This window comes from Phodopus roborovskii, unplaced genomic scaffold (assembly GCF_943737965.1).
Source record: "Phodopus roborovskii unplaced genomic scaffold, PHOROB, whole genome shotgun sequence".
NCBI classification, from domain to species: domain Eukaryota; kingdom Metazoa; phylum Chordata; class Mammalia; order Rodentia; family Cricetidae; genus Phodopus; species Phodopus roborovskii.
In genome coordinates this window covers 48,417,908-48,432,992 of record NW_026126480.1, presented here as the reverse complement: position 1 = coordinate 48,432,992, position 15,085 = coordinate 48,417,908, and the positions used below count along the sequence as shown (strand labels likewise).

The following is a 15,085-nucleotide window of genomic DNA, read 5'->3' as shown; positions in this document are numbered from 1 at the left end:
TACAGCAAGAAGCAATTTGGAGAAAACAATGTTCACATTCTGAAGAATTGGGGTAGTGATGGAGGAAGGCCTTTTGTGTATATGTTTCTCTTATTGGTTGATGAATAAAACATTGTAGCCAATAGAGGAGGGTCATTCTGTTTGGATTATGCTTAGAAAAAGCATTATTTCTAGAAATACCCTGTTTACAATCCCTTATTAGGTGACCTTGTTTACTGGAATTGAAACACCTGATACTTTTTCTTCAAACCTCTGGAAATCACCTCTCCTATCCATGCATTATCATGGTTATGAGATTCAATATTGACTGTATCTCGGATCCATTCCTCCAAGGGTGCTGATGTTGCCTTTAAGGCCTTATTATCCTTTTTCATTGTGAACTAGCATTTTCAAAAGTCAGAGATTCAATTATTTGTGGGAGCCCAGGAGTGAATCAGTTTCCACCTGGAGTCTGTTCTGACTTATAAGACGTTAGAGTTCAAGCTCGCTTGTCTCAGTCTCCTTGAGAGCTGTAAGAAAGCTCTGATGAAGCCCAGGGGAAAGAGCGTATTATCTAACAAGCTTCTGATGCCAGCCAAAAGGCACATAGAGAAAGGGAATGAAGCTGCTTGCTTCTAGAAGAACTCATGTGATAGTTGGTGAGGCTGGCTGCTACTTGATTCAAGAACAGTTCAGGAAGCTGATTAATTGACTATGCTGTGTAGGGACTCGAGAGAAGAGGTCCAGACCCGCTCTCTGGTAAGCCAAGACCACATGGAAATACTTAGATTAATAGAAATGGGTTAATATTTAAGACAGAGCTAGCCAATAAGAAACACTAGTAACAGGCCAACAGCTTTATATCTAATACAGCATCTTAGTGTGTTATTTGGGGCTGAAGCAACTCCAGGACCAGGCTGGCGGCAAAATGCTCATAACAATGCTGCTCTTTGTTCTGCTTTGCCTCTAGTCTGTATATAAACAGGTTCTAAATTAAACTTGGGGCTGTCTGGTGTGTTGAAAGGCATGGACTGGGAAGTCCTCCCCAATCTATCCTGAGTTTCTGTCTCTGTTTCTTTTATCTGCCATTTCTCAGTCCTAGTGCTCCATTTCAGGTACCCTAGCTGACTTGTTGGAGCCTTTTAGACAATTATTATTTGTCTAGCTTCTGATTATTATAAGTTAACCACGAGTTTAGCATCTCCTTCATAAAAGGAGAATGCATGCTTAATTGAATCTCCTTAAATCTAACATTTCCACAGGAGTCCATTCAGATCTTAGAGCCTTGAGGATATCTGTCATTTGGCAATTCTTGTAAGGTTACTGGATAAATTAAAGTTGGTTGTTTGAAAAACCTTATGCTATTCCCCTCTGACATTATAATGTAATACTAACATTGGCTCTTTTTTTTTTTTTTTGATTTTTCGAGACAGGGTTTCCCTGTGTAGCTTTGGAGGATGTCCTGGAACTAGCTCTTATAGACCAGGCTGGCCTCGAACTCACAGAGATCTGCCTGCCTTTGCCTCCTGAGTGCTGGGATTAATGGTGTGCACCTGGCCTATAGTCTTAAGATTTTAATCAAAATGAGTTTCAGAATGGTTCTTTTTCTGGCTATGCCTTTTTGGAGTTCCAAATGCCTCTTGTGTTTGAATGTCTGTGTCTCTCCCTAGCATCGGGGAAACTTCTGCTGTAATTTTAATGAATAAGAATCCTTCTACCCTATAGATTCTTGGGTTTGCTCTTGATCATGTTTCAAAGTTCTTGAAAGTTATGGTTATGTTCCCCTCCTCCACTGATATTTCAATATATATTACCTTAGCCTTATATTCAATCCCTGATATTTCTTGTTCTACTTCATCTAATCTGCTGTTACTTTCTAGTCACTAGTGATTTTTTTTTATTTGATTCTTTTTTTTTTTCACTTCTATCATTTCTATGGTTTTCCCCCAATTTTTTCTTTTTTGCTCATGTAGTTTCTCATCCATGCTTTTGGCTTTCTTTCCCAAGATTTCTTGCTTCTCTTTGAGGTCATTATGATTAGGGCATGAATACTTTGACATTTCAATTTTTAAAATTTGGTTATTGAAGTGTTATGATTATGTTGGAGGAGCTAAGTTGTCTTGATTGTCCATCTTTTGTGTGTTTCTGTGTTGTGATTTTGGCATCTGTGAAGGTGTATAATGTAAATCACCGTTTCTACTCAAGCATCTTCTTAGTGAGCCTCTTTTGAGGGGTATGGCAGTGCTCATTGAAGAGTGGCACTTGAGAAGGAGAAACAAATGGTTGACCAACAACCATGTCAGAACAAACACGATATAGAAATACAATTAAAACTTATTAAAGCCAATTACTCTTTGTGTCTTAATTTTCTATTGCTGTGAAAAGACACCATCACCAAGGCAACTTATGAAAGAAAGCATTTAATTGGGGGGTCTCGTATAATGCCAGAGGGTGAGTCCTTGACCATAAAGGGGGGAGAGCATGGCATCAGCAGGCAGGCACCGGAGCAGTAGCTGAGAGCTCACATCCTGACCCACAAGTGGAAGGGGGAGACAGCCAGAAACTGGGCCTGGCATGGGCTTTCGAAACCTCAAAGCCCACTCCCTAGTAACACAAATCCTCCAAGAAGGTTACACCTGCTGTCCTCCCCAGATGAATGGTCCTAGGTGTGGTTAAGGAGGAGGTTTTAGTGTAGATATGAGGGAGAGTACAGCCAGAGGCATCTGGAAGAGTCTAGACAGAGCTGGACCATGAGAGGAGAGAAAGGGGATAGAGTGAGAGGGGGAGAGAAAAAAAGAGGGAAGAAGAAAGAGGGTAAATGGACAAAGAGAAGCTGAACCAAGAGTAGAACCGAGAGAACATGTGGACAAAATGTCTGGGTTACGTAGGAAAGAGAAGCTGGGGGAAGGGAAATGAAACTCAGGGGCTGGAGAGGTTTAGGGTAGGGCGCAGGGTATGTCAGCCAGGATGTCTCTGTACAGGTACTTGGAGAGTAGAGCCTGGGGGAGCCCAGAGGCTAGCATTGACCTTGCTATACTAATAGACACCACAGCCATAGGTTAATGGAGGAGCCATATGTCCCTTTTGCCAGAGGTAAGGAAAATGACTCCATTTCGCAGGTGGGAACTATCTTCTCACATCCCCGAGGGAATGCTGGCTTTTGTCTAAATGTCAGACTTGCGGGAGAGGAGTTTCTTGGGGCCTAATACAACCTAGGGAAGAGTTTACTTGGCTCATGGGGTGCAGGCCATTGCGGTGGGGAAGGCATGGCAGCAGGCATGTGAGGCAGTGGGCCACATTTTACTAGTAGTCAGGGAGCAGAGTGGTGGTGTCCAGCAATCTCTCATTTGTATTCAATCTGGGACCCCAGTTTGTAGACTGGTGCCGCCACGCTTAAGGAGGGTCTACTCTGTCAAACCAATAAACTCCACAGGTACACCCACTCAGGCTTCCATGGGTGATCGTAAATTCAGTTAAGCTGACAGTGAAGATTTAACCATCATACATATTGTTTAGGCAGTTCATGATCAGAGCTGGATTCGCTATAGGTTTTTAATTTCTTTGCCTTTGGGGGAGGTGGTGGATCAGGGGACCCATGTCCTAGTGGGCAGTGCTCATCTTACTGGGGATGTGGTCTGCAGAGGACTGGTGAGCACTGACTTTACTGGCATTTGCTCCGCTCTTATTGTTTTATCACTTTAGCCAGATCCCAAAGCAAATGTTTACCTTGGATGGAACTTGAGGACCATAACCAAAAGAAACCATTTTCTTCATTAGTTAATGGTCTCAGGTATTTTGATATAGGAACATGTAGCAGAATCCTGCTGGCCTGGCACCAGAATGATAGCAACTAGCCTTAATCCTTGCTGGGCAGCACGTGGCCTAGCTCTGGAGAGCTAGAGCTCCTAGTCCTGATCCATCCTTTGTTGAGCAGATACCTTTTGGTGCCTCCCACCTTTCAGGCTCCTCCTCCCCCCATGTGAATTTTGTGAATTTCCCAAGGATACAAAGCCTATGCAAAACTTGGTTCAGGAAACCCGGAAAACTTTGGTACTATTCACTTGGCATTGTCTTTTTGGAAACCTCATTCAAGTTGTTCTGAGCATATGGTTGGTAAACAACCGATTAAGTATAAATATTGAGGAAAAATAAAAACGCCCAGGGCAAGGGGAAAGGCTTCAGTCCATCAAGGCCGAAGACCCTTGTAGCCTCAAAAGGCTAAGTTCATTCTTAAAGTGTCTCTGAGTCTTCTTTCCACAGACCTGCGTGAACCCACACCCAAGCTCTGACATCTGTGACAGGAACGGAAGACTGACCAACACAAGGAAATGTGTGCATGCCTTTCTGTACTAGTAATGTCTACCTACAAGTCACATCATGCAGCTTTATCTTATATTCCAACTATATTAGTTGGGTGGGTGATTTTTCTCTGACTTCATTGTTTACAAGATCATAAATAATTTATATGCAATTCAAATTTTCATTTGCTTTTGGACTGCTACTATAATATCTGGCATATGGAAATCTACTGATACATATTTATGTTTTTGCTTTTATCGATCTACTTACTGTTGTCTTTTTTAAATGTTAATCTCACTTTGGTCTAGAACATCCTATGACAGATGTATTTACATCATTCATTTAGTGTATGCATTTTATTTTACTTGAAACAGAAGATAACCATTTTAATACGTTGTGACAAGGTCCTATTTGTCAAAGCTAACTAGTTTTTACTGTTTATTTTGGTCTGCTATACTCTTATTTTTGCTTTTAGTGCCTTTTTCTCAGGTTGTTTCTATGTAGCTTTGTGTGATTTGTATTCAGTGTGTGGGGTTTCTCTGTGGTTTTGTCAGTTCCTTTTAGTCTGCTTTGTGCTTTGAGGCTATAAAACCTTTCAATGGGGTGTGTCGGGAATTTACAGTGAATATAATTGCAGGTGTATTTGGGTTTCCTTCTGCCCTTTTATTGTTTGTTTACCTTGGCAATTAGGCTTTGTTTCCTACGTGTGTTTCAGTTAGCTGTTGTTCAATGCTACATAGCTACAGCCTCATAGGGGAATAGCCAGGGTGGGGTGGGTGGGATGGGCGTGGGATGGAGAAGTGTCAGGTTTCAACACTGGGCTGCTGTGGGAAAAGCCAGCTTCCTTTTTTATTTCTGCTGAGGCTGAGTCAAAAGATGAGCTTAACCCCCCCACCCCAATCCTTTCCTATTTCTGCTCACTTCACATTTATTGATTCTCTCTCTCTCTTGTCTGTTTGTTTGTTTGAAGACAGGGTTTCTTTGTGGCTGTCCTGGAACTAGCTCTTGTAGACCAGATTGGTCTCAAACTTACAGAGACCTGCCTGCCTCTGCTCCCGATTGCTGGGACTAAAGGTGTGTGCCACCACCACTTGGCAAAAGCAAAACATCTTTAATTAATTAATGAGTTAACTCGGGTCCTCTTTCCATCTTTGACACAGCAGGTGGATTGAGAAGGACCCCAAGGGATCATGGGACAAGGAATTTATTGGGACAGAGCAAGGGTAGTGTCTGGGATCTGCAACAGACTCAGGATTAATGCACTTCCGAGCTTAGGCAACCTGTCCTGAGTTGATTGGTCAACTAACTGTACCTGCAGGAATGGTTGTTATGCTTAGAAGTCCTCCTATGGTGGTTACTATGCTCTGTACTCCATGGTTGCCCTAAAGCTCATCCAAAGCCCACCAGCTAACTTCTGATTGGTTCCTTGCTACATGGAGGATATCTGGCTTCCTAGTGATTGGGGCAAGGTGGGAAACTCAACACAAGTTGCTGAGTCAGGGGCCTTTGTCTTGCTGGGTCTTTTCTGCAGCCTGTCATGGCTGCCAAAGCAGGGGACTGGGTGAGTCTTCCAATCACTCATCCATCCTTCCATGTACTGAAATGTGGGAAGTCAGCTCCATGTGAAGTTATTGAATTGGTTAAACTGGCAAATGATTTGTTGTGCCTTTTGCCACAAAAGAACTTATATCCCCCCCCCCCTTTTTTTGTTTCTTTCTTTCTTTGTTTCTTTCTTTTTATATTTTTATTTTTATTTATTTATTTTTTTTTGAAACAGCTCTTTGTAGTCCTGGCTGTTGTAGAACTCTCCATGTAAACTAGGCTGGCTTTGAACTCAGAGTCCCACCTGCCTCTCTCTCCTGAGTGTTATGATTAAAGGCATGCATTACCATACCTGGCTTCTTATTTTGATTTTCTTAAAAAATGAGTTTTTAGATTTATTTTATCTTATGTGTATGGGTGTTTTGCCTGCACTGTATGTCTGTGTACCATGTGCCTGCCTGGTGCCCAGGGAAACCAGAAAAGGTATTGGATCCCCTAGAACTGGAGTTACAGATGGTTGTGAGCTGCCCTGTAGGGCTGGGAATTGAACTCAGATCTTTTGGAAGAGCAATGAATGCTCTTAACCACTGAATCATTTCTCCAGCCCTTTAACTCAGTAAGTTCTCTCACTGGTTCTGTGGGATAGATTTGGAGTTCCCCATATTGTCATCTCGTGCAGGCTTCACTTTAATGATGGTTGTCTCACAACTGGCAGGGAAATATCTGCCTTCTAGGAACTCCCAGGCTTCAGCCAAGTAACTGGAATTTTCCAGTCTCCCAACATAGACCCTCTTCAGTCAGCCAGAATTATCTAGAGCCTGAGCTGGAAGATACCTCCTTTCCCTGACGTACAAGGAGCAGCAGCACCCTCCTCAACCCACCCCTGTGGCAGATCAGCCCAGGACAGGCCATGAATTTCAGCACAAACACAGTGAGTGTAGGCTTAAGGGTGCTCTGGGGATGGCTGTGTGGAGCATGTCTATGACTCTGAGTGTTCTAGCTGTTGACCAGCCTCAGCACTGAGGAGCCTCCCATGCCAGGGAATGGTCCCAGGACCCCCACCTTAAATAAGGGGCTCTGGGTCGAGGTATGACTTGAGTTCCTACACAAGAAGTTCCCCAGACCCTTCCCTCTTCCTGCTATTCTTCTGTGGAATAATTTAGCCCTCAGTTATTTAATAGTCTTTCTGAATACCTAACCAGCTCTTTCCCATAAAGTCAAAATTCAGGAACAGGAAATTTCTGGAACATGAAAAGTACTAGGGTTTGGCTGGCCTAAGAAACAGAGTTCCTAAATGTAGAGGGTGGTGCATCTGAAGCCTGCCTTCTACTTTTCCTCTCATCTGCAGGGCCTCAAGGGAGGTTGGGTAACTAGATCCCTCAGGGATGGTTATACTCTCATGCTGGGCCAATCTACTCTGCAAGTCAGAGATAGAAAACAAGTTTGAGTCCTGGTCAAGTAAGGGGCTCTTTTACTCTGCACCAAGTATTCCCCACCCCTTCCTGTTAACAGCAGGCCTGCTCCCTGGCTGAATCCACTGCAGCACTTCCCACATTGGCACCAAGAGGACCCTAGACTCTTGTGCTACCCTAGGAATTCTGGGTACATTCAAACCCACTATGGTGGCTTAGGAGAAAAGGAATTGCAGAGTATGAGACCAAGTTTTACAGACTCTGGGAAAGGCTATGCAGACGCCGAGGGATAGACCTTGGGAACTGAAAGTAAATACTTTTAAGAGGGCACCATCCAGATACAGGCAGCATTGCTCTGGGAACTCCAAGGGACTAGCAAACTTGAGGTGCAAGTGTGAATGTGGCTGGGTCTGGTCTGTGGCAAGAGCCATTAGGGGAAGTTGAGAGGCCCCTCTGCCTAAGGATGCTACTGCACAACCAAGGGTAGGGGGAGCTAGGATGTCCAGACTCCCTATAAGCTTGTAGAATTTCCTTTGGGTTTTCTGCCTGCTGTTCACCAAATCAAGTAACAAGGGTGTTGTGTGGCCCCCATCCTAAACCACTCACCCTAGAATCTGAAATAAATACATGTTGTTGCAGGAAGCCAGAAGGTGAGAGATGGGCAAGAGATGATGAGTTTCCAATCAGAGAACCCAGTGCATTATGACGGGGCTCAGACCAGAAGCCCAGAGTCTCAACTCTGAGATGTGGCTCATCTGGAGAGGTGAATAGGAACCTCAGCTGGTAACACATCAGTGGGCTGGCCACTCCCTGGATCATTGTTCGATATCACTTACAGGCATTCTGGACACATGGAGCCTTAAGTGGGCAAAGCTTACTCCCCCTCCCCCAAACATACACACTGAGAAGTCTGGTCAACTATTGCCCACTGCAGGTGGCCAGAAACATGACAAGTTGAGGATGTCCTACTGACCTCAGACTGGGAAGACACAGGACAAGCTCAAACCAATATTAGTTCAGGAACAGAGTCACAGCACGGTTGTCAGCAATGCACTTTATTGGATCCACTGTGAACAGATGTGTGAGTTAACACTCACATATGTGTGGAGTAAAGGGGCAGCTGTAGACAGTGGAGCACAGGCAGGACTAGAAGGCTCCACAATCCATTACCATCCGTGAGAACTCTAGGAGAAGCTGACATAAACAATGATGGTGACAATGAACATAATGATGCTGAAGACCACAGCGCAGATGTTCAGGTACTTGGCAGTGGAGGCGTAGGTCCGGGCCCCAGTCATGTCACTCACCATCTTCCTGTCCCTAGACTGGAGGAAACCAGACAATCTGAGGCCCTGGAGCCGGTCAAGTGAGAGACAAGTGTTCTAACTCAGTTCTCCCATCATCTTCTCAGCATCCCCTTTTACTTTTCAGGCCAGGGAACTTCCTCCACTTTCACACACTCAAGACTATCCAGAGAGACCCAGCACTGGCCACTCACCCCACTGTTTCCTGTGAGTCCCTTGTGCACTTTCTACCCAGCCTGGAGTCCTAGTCTTCAGGGTGAAGGGGCATTTCCAGGCACCAGGAAGGTTCTAGGCTTCAAAGCATATACCCTGACCTAGAGATCTCCAGGCTTTCCCTTGTGATTACCTAGATATCCCCCAACACACACACACACACACACACACACACACACACACACACACACACACTCATGTAAGATGATATATATAAACTCTCACAGTGACCCAAGATCTGCCCCCACACACCCCAGGAACCATTGGAACAAGTCAAACTTGAGATTCGCATAAAATACCTTCACAGAATAGGCATAGGCTATGAAACCCAGGCAGCAGAAGTTCATGAAGAGTGCATTGAACAGGGACCAGACCACATGGTCAGGCATGGAGATCTCACCAGGCATGTTGACCACGGTGGTTGTTGCAGAAGTAGAGATGTGGGGTCCCCCCAGCACAATCTCTTGGTGCTCCTTAGGCATCTCTTGGTGTTTGAGGGTATTAAGAGCTGTGGATAAGGAAGGAATGGGAAATGTGGCTCACACTTGTCTGAAGACTGATGCATAGGTGGCCCGCTTTTTCCCCAGTGGGGTCTGTTTCTCAGAAAACTGCTTCTCTATGTTTGCAAATTGGTATGTTTTCTAGGGACTGGGGAGTTAAGAACAAATAATTGTTTCAAGTTACCACTGGGGGTGTCTTCTGGGAGAGCCACTCCTAGGCCTTCTCAGGCTGTCCTGACCCTGAATCCCCAGAGGTTGGAAGGTCAGCAGTTCACCCTCCACTGAGAAGAAGAAAAGACATCAGTGACCCCTGAGTGCATGGGTTACAGTAAGTAGAAGGGAGCTTTGAGGAAGTGTGCTTTGAGGAATGATGATTTTTTTTGTATGTCTGTTTGTGACAGATGGGGGAGAATAACTTATCAGAGAGTTTGTCATCTATTTTCTATTCAAACAGGGCTCAGGGTTCTGTGTTTTCAGTTAATCTGCTTTTGCCTTTGTGGGATACTCATTCTAGAAGCTGAAGTTGAAAAAAAAAAAAAAAACAAAGGCCTATAAGACTGGATTTCCCCAGAGATGACTGCACCCCGAATTCTGGCCAAAGCAGCTGCAAGTGGTAAAAAAGGGGGGTTATGAGAATGACTTACAGGCTGTGGTCTGATGAGTCCAATCGGCTTTCTCCCGATGGAAAGGCCAAGGATCCAGGAGTTGTCCACAAGACCAAATGTATCAGCTGTCTGAATTTGGTTCTAGAGTCCCAGGGAGGTACTAGAGAGCTATGTTGGAATCCTGAAGAAGTAGGTTCTATACCAGTAAAGGAATGCCCCAGGAACAGGAGAGATGAACTTGCCAGTGAGAGTATGGGTAAGCAGACAAAAAGCAAAGCCTCCTTCCGTGTCCTTTTATGTAGGCTGCCATCAGAAGGTGTGGCCCAGGTTTAGGGTGGGTCTTCTGACCTCAAATAATTCCACCAAAAAAAAAAAAAAAAAAATCTCTCCCAGGCACGCCCAATTGCTTGGGTTTTAATTAATTCTAGATGCAGTCAAGTTGATAAGCAACATTAGTCATTACAGCATATATGAACCTTCTAGAATATACTGTCATCAAGATGGCACCACTGACTTAAGTCCCCACTGAATGCTGAGTGGCATTGCCTTCCCAACTTAATGTACTTAAAAGATAGGAAGCTACAGAGCCCCCAACCCCATCCTCCCAAATCTCCATGCTCTTCCCCTTTTCCTCTGAAGTGAAAGCCCCTAATAAAAACCTTGTCTGAGAACTGCCTTTTGCTTTCGTGTCCATTTCTACTTCTGATGATGCCGGGGTCTGCAGTAACCTGATTTAAACTTTTCAGAACCATTGACACTTAAGTTTTACTTACAATGGTCATTGCAGTTGTAAGAGATGACTGGCATCTAATATCACCTTCTGGGAAATCATATCTACATAGAACCTGTAAAGGAGGCAAGCAGAGGTCCAAGAGGAGCAGCTTAAAATCTTCAGGTGGTTAAATGCACTGTGGAGGACAGCAGAGCCTTCAGGCCAGGCCAGACCAGAGGATGCTGGGGCACAAGGAGGCAAAACTGCAGGCAGGGCTCCAGCTGTTGGCTTGTGCTGATTGGCCCTTCCCAGGCAATGCCACCATCTTTGTTTGGGTTTGATGGTGTGCCAAGAATGGGGAGCCAAAAGCCCAATATTTTAGTTAGGGTGTCTATTGCTGCTAAGAGACCCCGTGACCATAGCAACTGTTATAAAGAAAACATTTAATCGTGGTGTCTTGTTTACAGTTCAGAGGTTCAGTCCATTATCATAACTGTGAGACATGGTGGCATGCAAGCAGATGAGATGCTGGAGAAGTAGCTGAGAGTCCTACACCTTGTAGGTAACAGTAAATGGTCTATGACACTGGGAGCAACTTCAGTGTAGAACTCAAAGTCCACCCCCACAGTAACACACTTCCTCTGACAAAGCCACACCTCCTAACAGTGCCACCCCCTTTGGGGGACCATTTTATTTCAAGCCACCACACACAAGGATAAAAGTATTTACCAGACTGGAATTTACCAGATGGAGAGATTCAATAAAGAAAAGGTGCTGGGGTTGGAGGAAAGGCTCGGCAGTCTTGCAGAAGGCTTGAGTTTGGTTCCTAGCACCCATGTCAGGAAGCTCACAATAGTCTCTAAGTCCAGCTTAAGAGGAGCTGATTCCCCCTTCTGACCTCCTTAGGTACTGCACTCAGTACACATTAACACACATATACACATAATTAAAAGTAAACATAGCCAGGCGGTGGTGGCACACACCTTTAATCCCAGCACTAGCGAGGCAGAGGCAGGCGGATCTCTGTGAGTTCAAGACCAGCCTGGTCTACAAGAGCTAGTTCCAGGATAGCCTCCAAAGCCAGAGAGAAACCCTGTCTCAAAAAACAAACAAACAGGGCTAGAGAGACAGGGGTTAAGAGAACTGGCTGCTTTTCCAGGGGACCTTGTTTCAAGTCTTGGCATCCACATGGCAATTGTTTGTAATTTCAGTTCCATGAGAACTGACACTCCCTCTGGCCTTTGTGGGTACCAGGTATGCATGTGGTGCAGGCAAGACACTCATTTTCATGATGTAAAATACTCTTTTTTTTTTGGGTAAAGTTTGTTTGTTTGTTTATTATGTACACTGTGTTCTGTCTGAACGTTTGCCTGCAGGCCAGAAGAGGGCTCCAGGTCTCACTATAGATGGCTGTGAGCCACCACGTGTTTGCTGGAAACTGAACTCAGGATCTCTAGAACAGTTACTGGTCTTAACCTCTGAGCCATCTCTCCAGTTCCCAGAAATAAAATAATCTTTAAAAATTAAAGATTGAAACTTTAAAAAATAAGCTAGTTTTTAAAGAAAGAAAACACACTGCAAAAATGACAAACACACAGCAGGCAAATTCTCAGATGCTTGTCCCTGAGAGACAACGGGAATACTTTCATAACAGTTGGCGAAACAACAGAGGGTTGCAGTGGCTTTCTTTTTGCCTCTCCATCACCTTCTGTGCTGACATTTGCTTCTGCTGCTCTCCAGATTGATATTTATGCCTGCCATTTCCCCCTCATCCTCATCACACTTCCTGACCTCAGGGAACTATGAGTCACCAGAGTTTCACTTTCTCCCTCAAAACTGACATGTGGTACTTTTGGATTTGTGAGCATCCCTTGGAGGGGTGATGCCCAACAGGACTAACATGGCTGAGGCATGATTGTTTTACTTCTGTGAGCTGATAGAGTCTTTATTTTCAGGAGACACCCTAGTCTAAGGCACCTCTCAGCCAAGTCAATGCACTGAGATTATATCTCACCATGGAAACCATCAGGAGGTGGTGCCCATTGCCTTTTAAGGATGCCTCTTAGGTGATCATCCATGGATCTATTCTCCATCCCCCAAACCTATCCTTCTCAAATTCAGCCCTATATGACATCCATGACAACTCTTCCTTTGGACATGCTCCACCTTGTCTAATACCAGCCACCCCTCTACCAGGCAACTTTGTTCCTTCCTCTCCACCTTTGACTTTTCTCATTTGCAGAACCCTTCCCATCTGCTCTCCCTCCTTGCCACATACACTCTCTCACACATGTTTGCTTGGAACATTCACATTAGGTAACTCAAGGAACAAGTAAAAGCAGTGCCCCTTCTCAGAAGACTTGCTTCTCCTTCCTGATGGCTAATGAAGACCTCAGCATGATCCGGACACATGCTCCTTTCCCTGCATCTCACCTTGTTCCAGCCTGCCATCAATGATCCCAGTTGCAAGCTTCCTGTCCATGTTGTACTATGGAACATCATCTCTTTCTCTTTTCTTACCCTTCTGCCCCCTGGTCAAAAGCAGCAGTTTGTCATATCCCAGTTCTTCAGGGGAGCAGGCGTTTTTTGTACTCTAAGTTGTAATTACAGAGTTAACTTACAAGAATTTTTGGCACATTTCATCTTCCCTTCTACTTTTCCACTAAATTCTAAGTTCACCATCTGAGGTAACTGTAAACTTTATTATCTTGACCATCTCTTGCTGGAATGTAACTGTTAGACTCTTGAGAAGAGAAAAATATAAAAAAAAATATAAAAAAAAATATAAAAGCACCAAAAAAATCTAAGCAGCTCTACAGCCTGCCTAGAACCAGGGACAGACAAGAACTTTAAAAGTTTCACAACATGTAGACAGGTTACTAAGTTATTCCATTGTTATAGAGTTTGAGACCATCAGGAAAAGAAAAACCTTCAGACTCAATTCATTTACAACTAGCCAAATTTATTAAATCTGCTACCAGGGCCGCAGCCTCTAACCTGGAGGCCAGTGAAAGCAGGGCTTTTAAAGGTGGAAACCACTGGAAGTCCTTGTTATCTGCACAATCAAGCTGTAGGAGACAAAGAGCTGTTCTGCTCTGCCAAGGTTAGGCAGCAGGTGACCTTAAAACAGCCCTTGACTATCTGCAGGTAATAGAAGCCAAAATCAGTAGTTAGTCATATCATAACAAAGTAGAAGGTCATGGCTGCACATTTCTGAGTGGGGATCAAATAGCCAGGGTTGCTGGGAACCTGTTTTCCAGGAACTTGAATCAGAGACAGATGGCTAATAGGTATCAAGACCAGTATCTAGCACAAAATGAGTGCTATGAATGTGACTTAGATTCAATTCTTTTAGCAAATTATAAATGAGCTTATTATGTTGCTTTGTCTCATGATAAGATGAATTTTTATATGGTAAAATAAGAGTTTGTCCTAAGGCAAAATAGCCAGATTTTGTTTTGTTTTGTTTACACTTACCAAGACTAAAACTCAGTGCACTGGTCTAAAACTAAAAATTTTGTTCTCAGTTTAAAATAAAGGGATTTCTGGCTGTGTGGTGGTGGTGAACCCCTTTAATCCCAGCACTCGGGAGGCAGAGGCAGGTGGATCTCTGTGAGTTTGAGGCCAGCCTGATCTATAAGAGCTAGTTTCGGGACAGCCTCCAAAAACACAGAGAAACCCTGTCTCAAAAAACAAAAACAAAAAACAAAACAAAAAAACCACAAAAAACAAAAACACACACAAAAACAAAATAAAACAAAACAAAACAAAAAAAAACCAAAGAAAAGAAAAAAAAATTTTTGATTTCTGATGTGTGGTGGTGGCTCACATCTTGAATCCCAGCACCTGGGGCAGAGGCAGGCTGTGAGTTCAAGGCTAGCCTGGTCTATAGAGTAAGTTCCAGGACAGCCAGGGCTACACAGAGAAACCCTGTCTCTCAATATATATATTTGTTCTTGGTGACATTATAACTGTGTTTCCTGATGAGTTTGCCAGAAATTGAAGTACTTGTGGAATCGAGTAATAACAACACCAGAACGTACTTATCTAAGCTTTGTCTGTTATATGAAATTTAAAACTGAAATGTATTATTTCCTCCTTAATGACTGGTAAAATCTTCCTTCTGAGTGGTCAACCAACAAAACATACAGGCCAAAGCCAATGAGGATATAGGTACAAAAAGGACTTTGTCCTCCAAGGTTAACCGGGATCAAGGAGATAACGGGCCCCTTGTAGAGGGGCCCTAGAACTCTGGTAACTCATCCGTTCTCTCACTCAGAAAGGTCATGGAAGCTCCCACCTCCACAGGGGCAGGGGAGATTGTACTTTAACCCGTGCACCTGTTGCAAAGTCCCTAGAGGGGGAAAGAGTCTCCTATATATTGGAGGAAATCCACACAGTTGGCAAGACCCTCGCCCATCGCTACAGATGGCAGAGTGGGAGAAGAAAAATGCAGGGTCACAAGTCCCGAGCAGTAACTCCACAGTCTCAGCTACCTACAATAAAGAGAAAGGTAATT

The 15,085-nt window shown here is 44.1% G+C and overlaps 1 protein-coding gene across 1 annotated transcript; it reads right to left on the bottom strand.

The window, feature by feature from the left end:
- Positions 1-8,269: 8,269 nt before the first annotated feature.
- LOC127227735 (interferon-induced transmembrane protein 1) lies at positions 8,270-10,130 on the bottom strand. The gene is made up of 3 exons (XM_051192081.1): positions 9,894-10,130; positions 9,049-9,257; positions 8,270-8,557 (listed from the first exon to the last, which is right to left on the bottom strand). Exons 2-3 carry the CDS (start codon positions 9,229-9,231, stop codon positions 8,417-8,419), a joined length of 324 nt encoding a protein of 107 aa, XP_051048038.1. The 5' UTR covers positions 9,232-9,257; positions 9,894-10,130; the 3' UTR covers positions 8,270-8,416.
- Between the last annotated feature and the right edge of the window lie 4,955 nt (positions 10,131-15,085).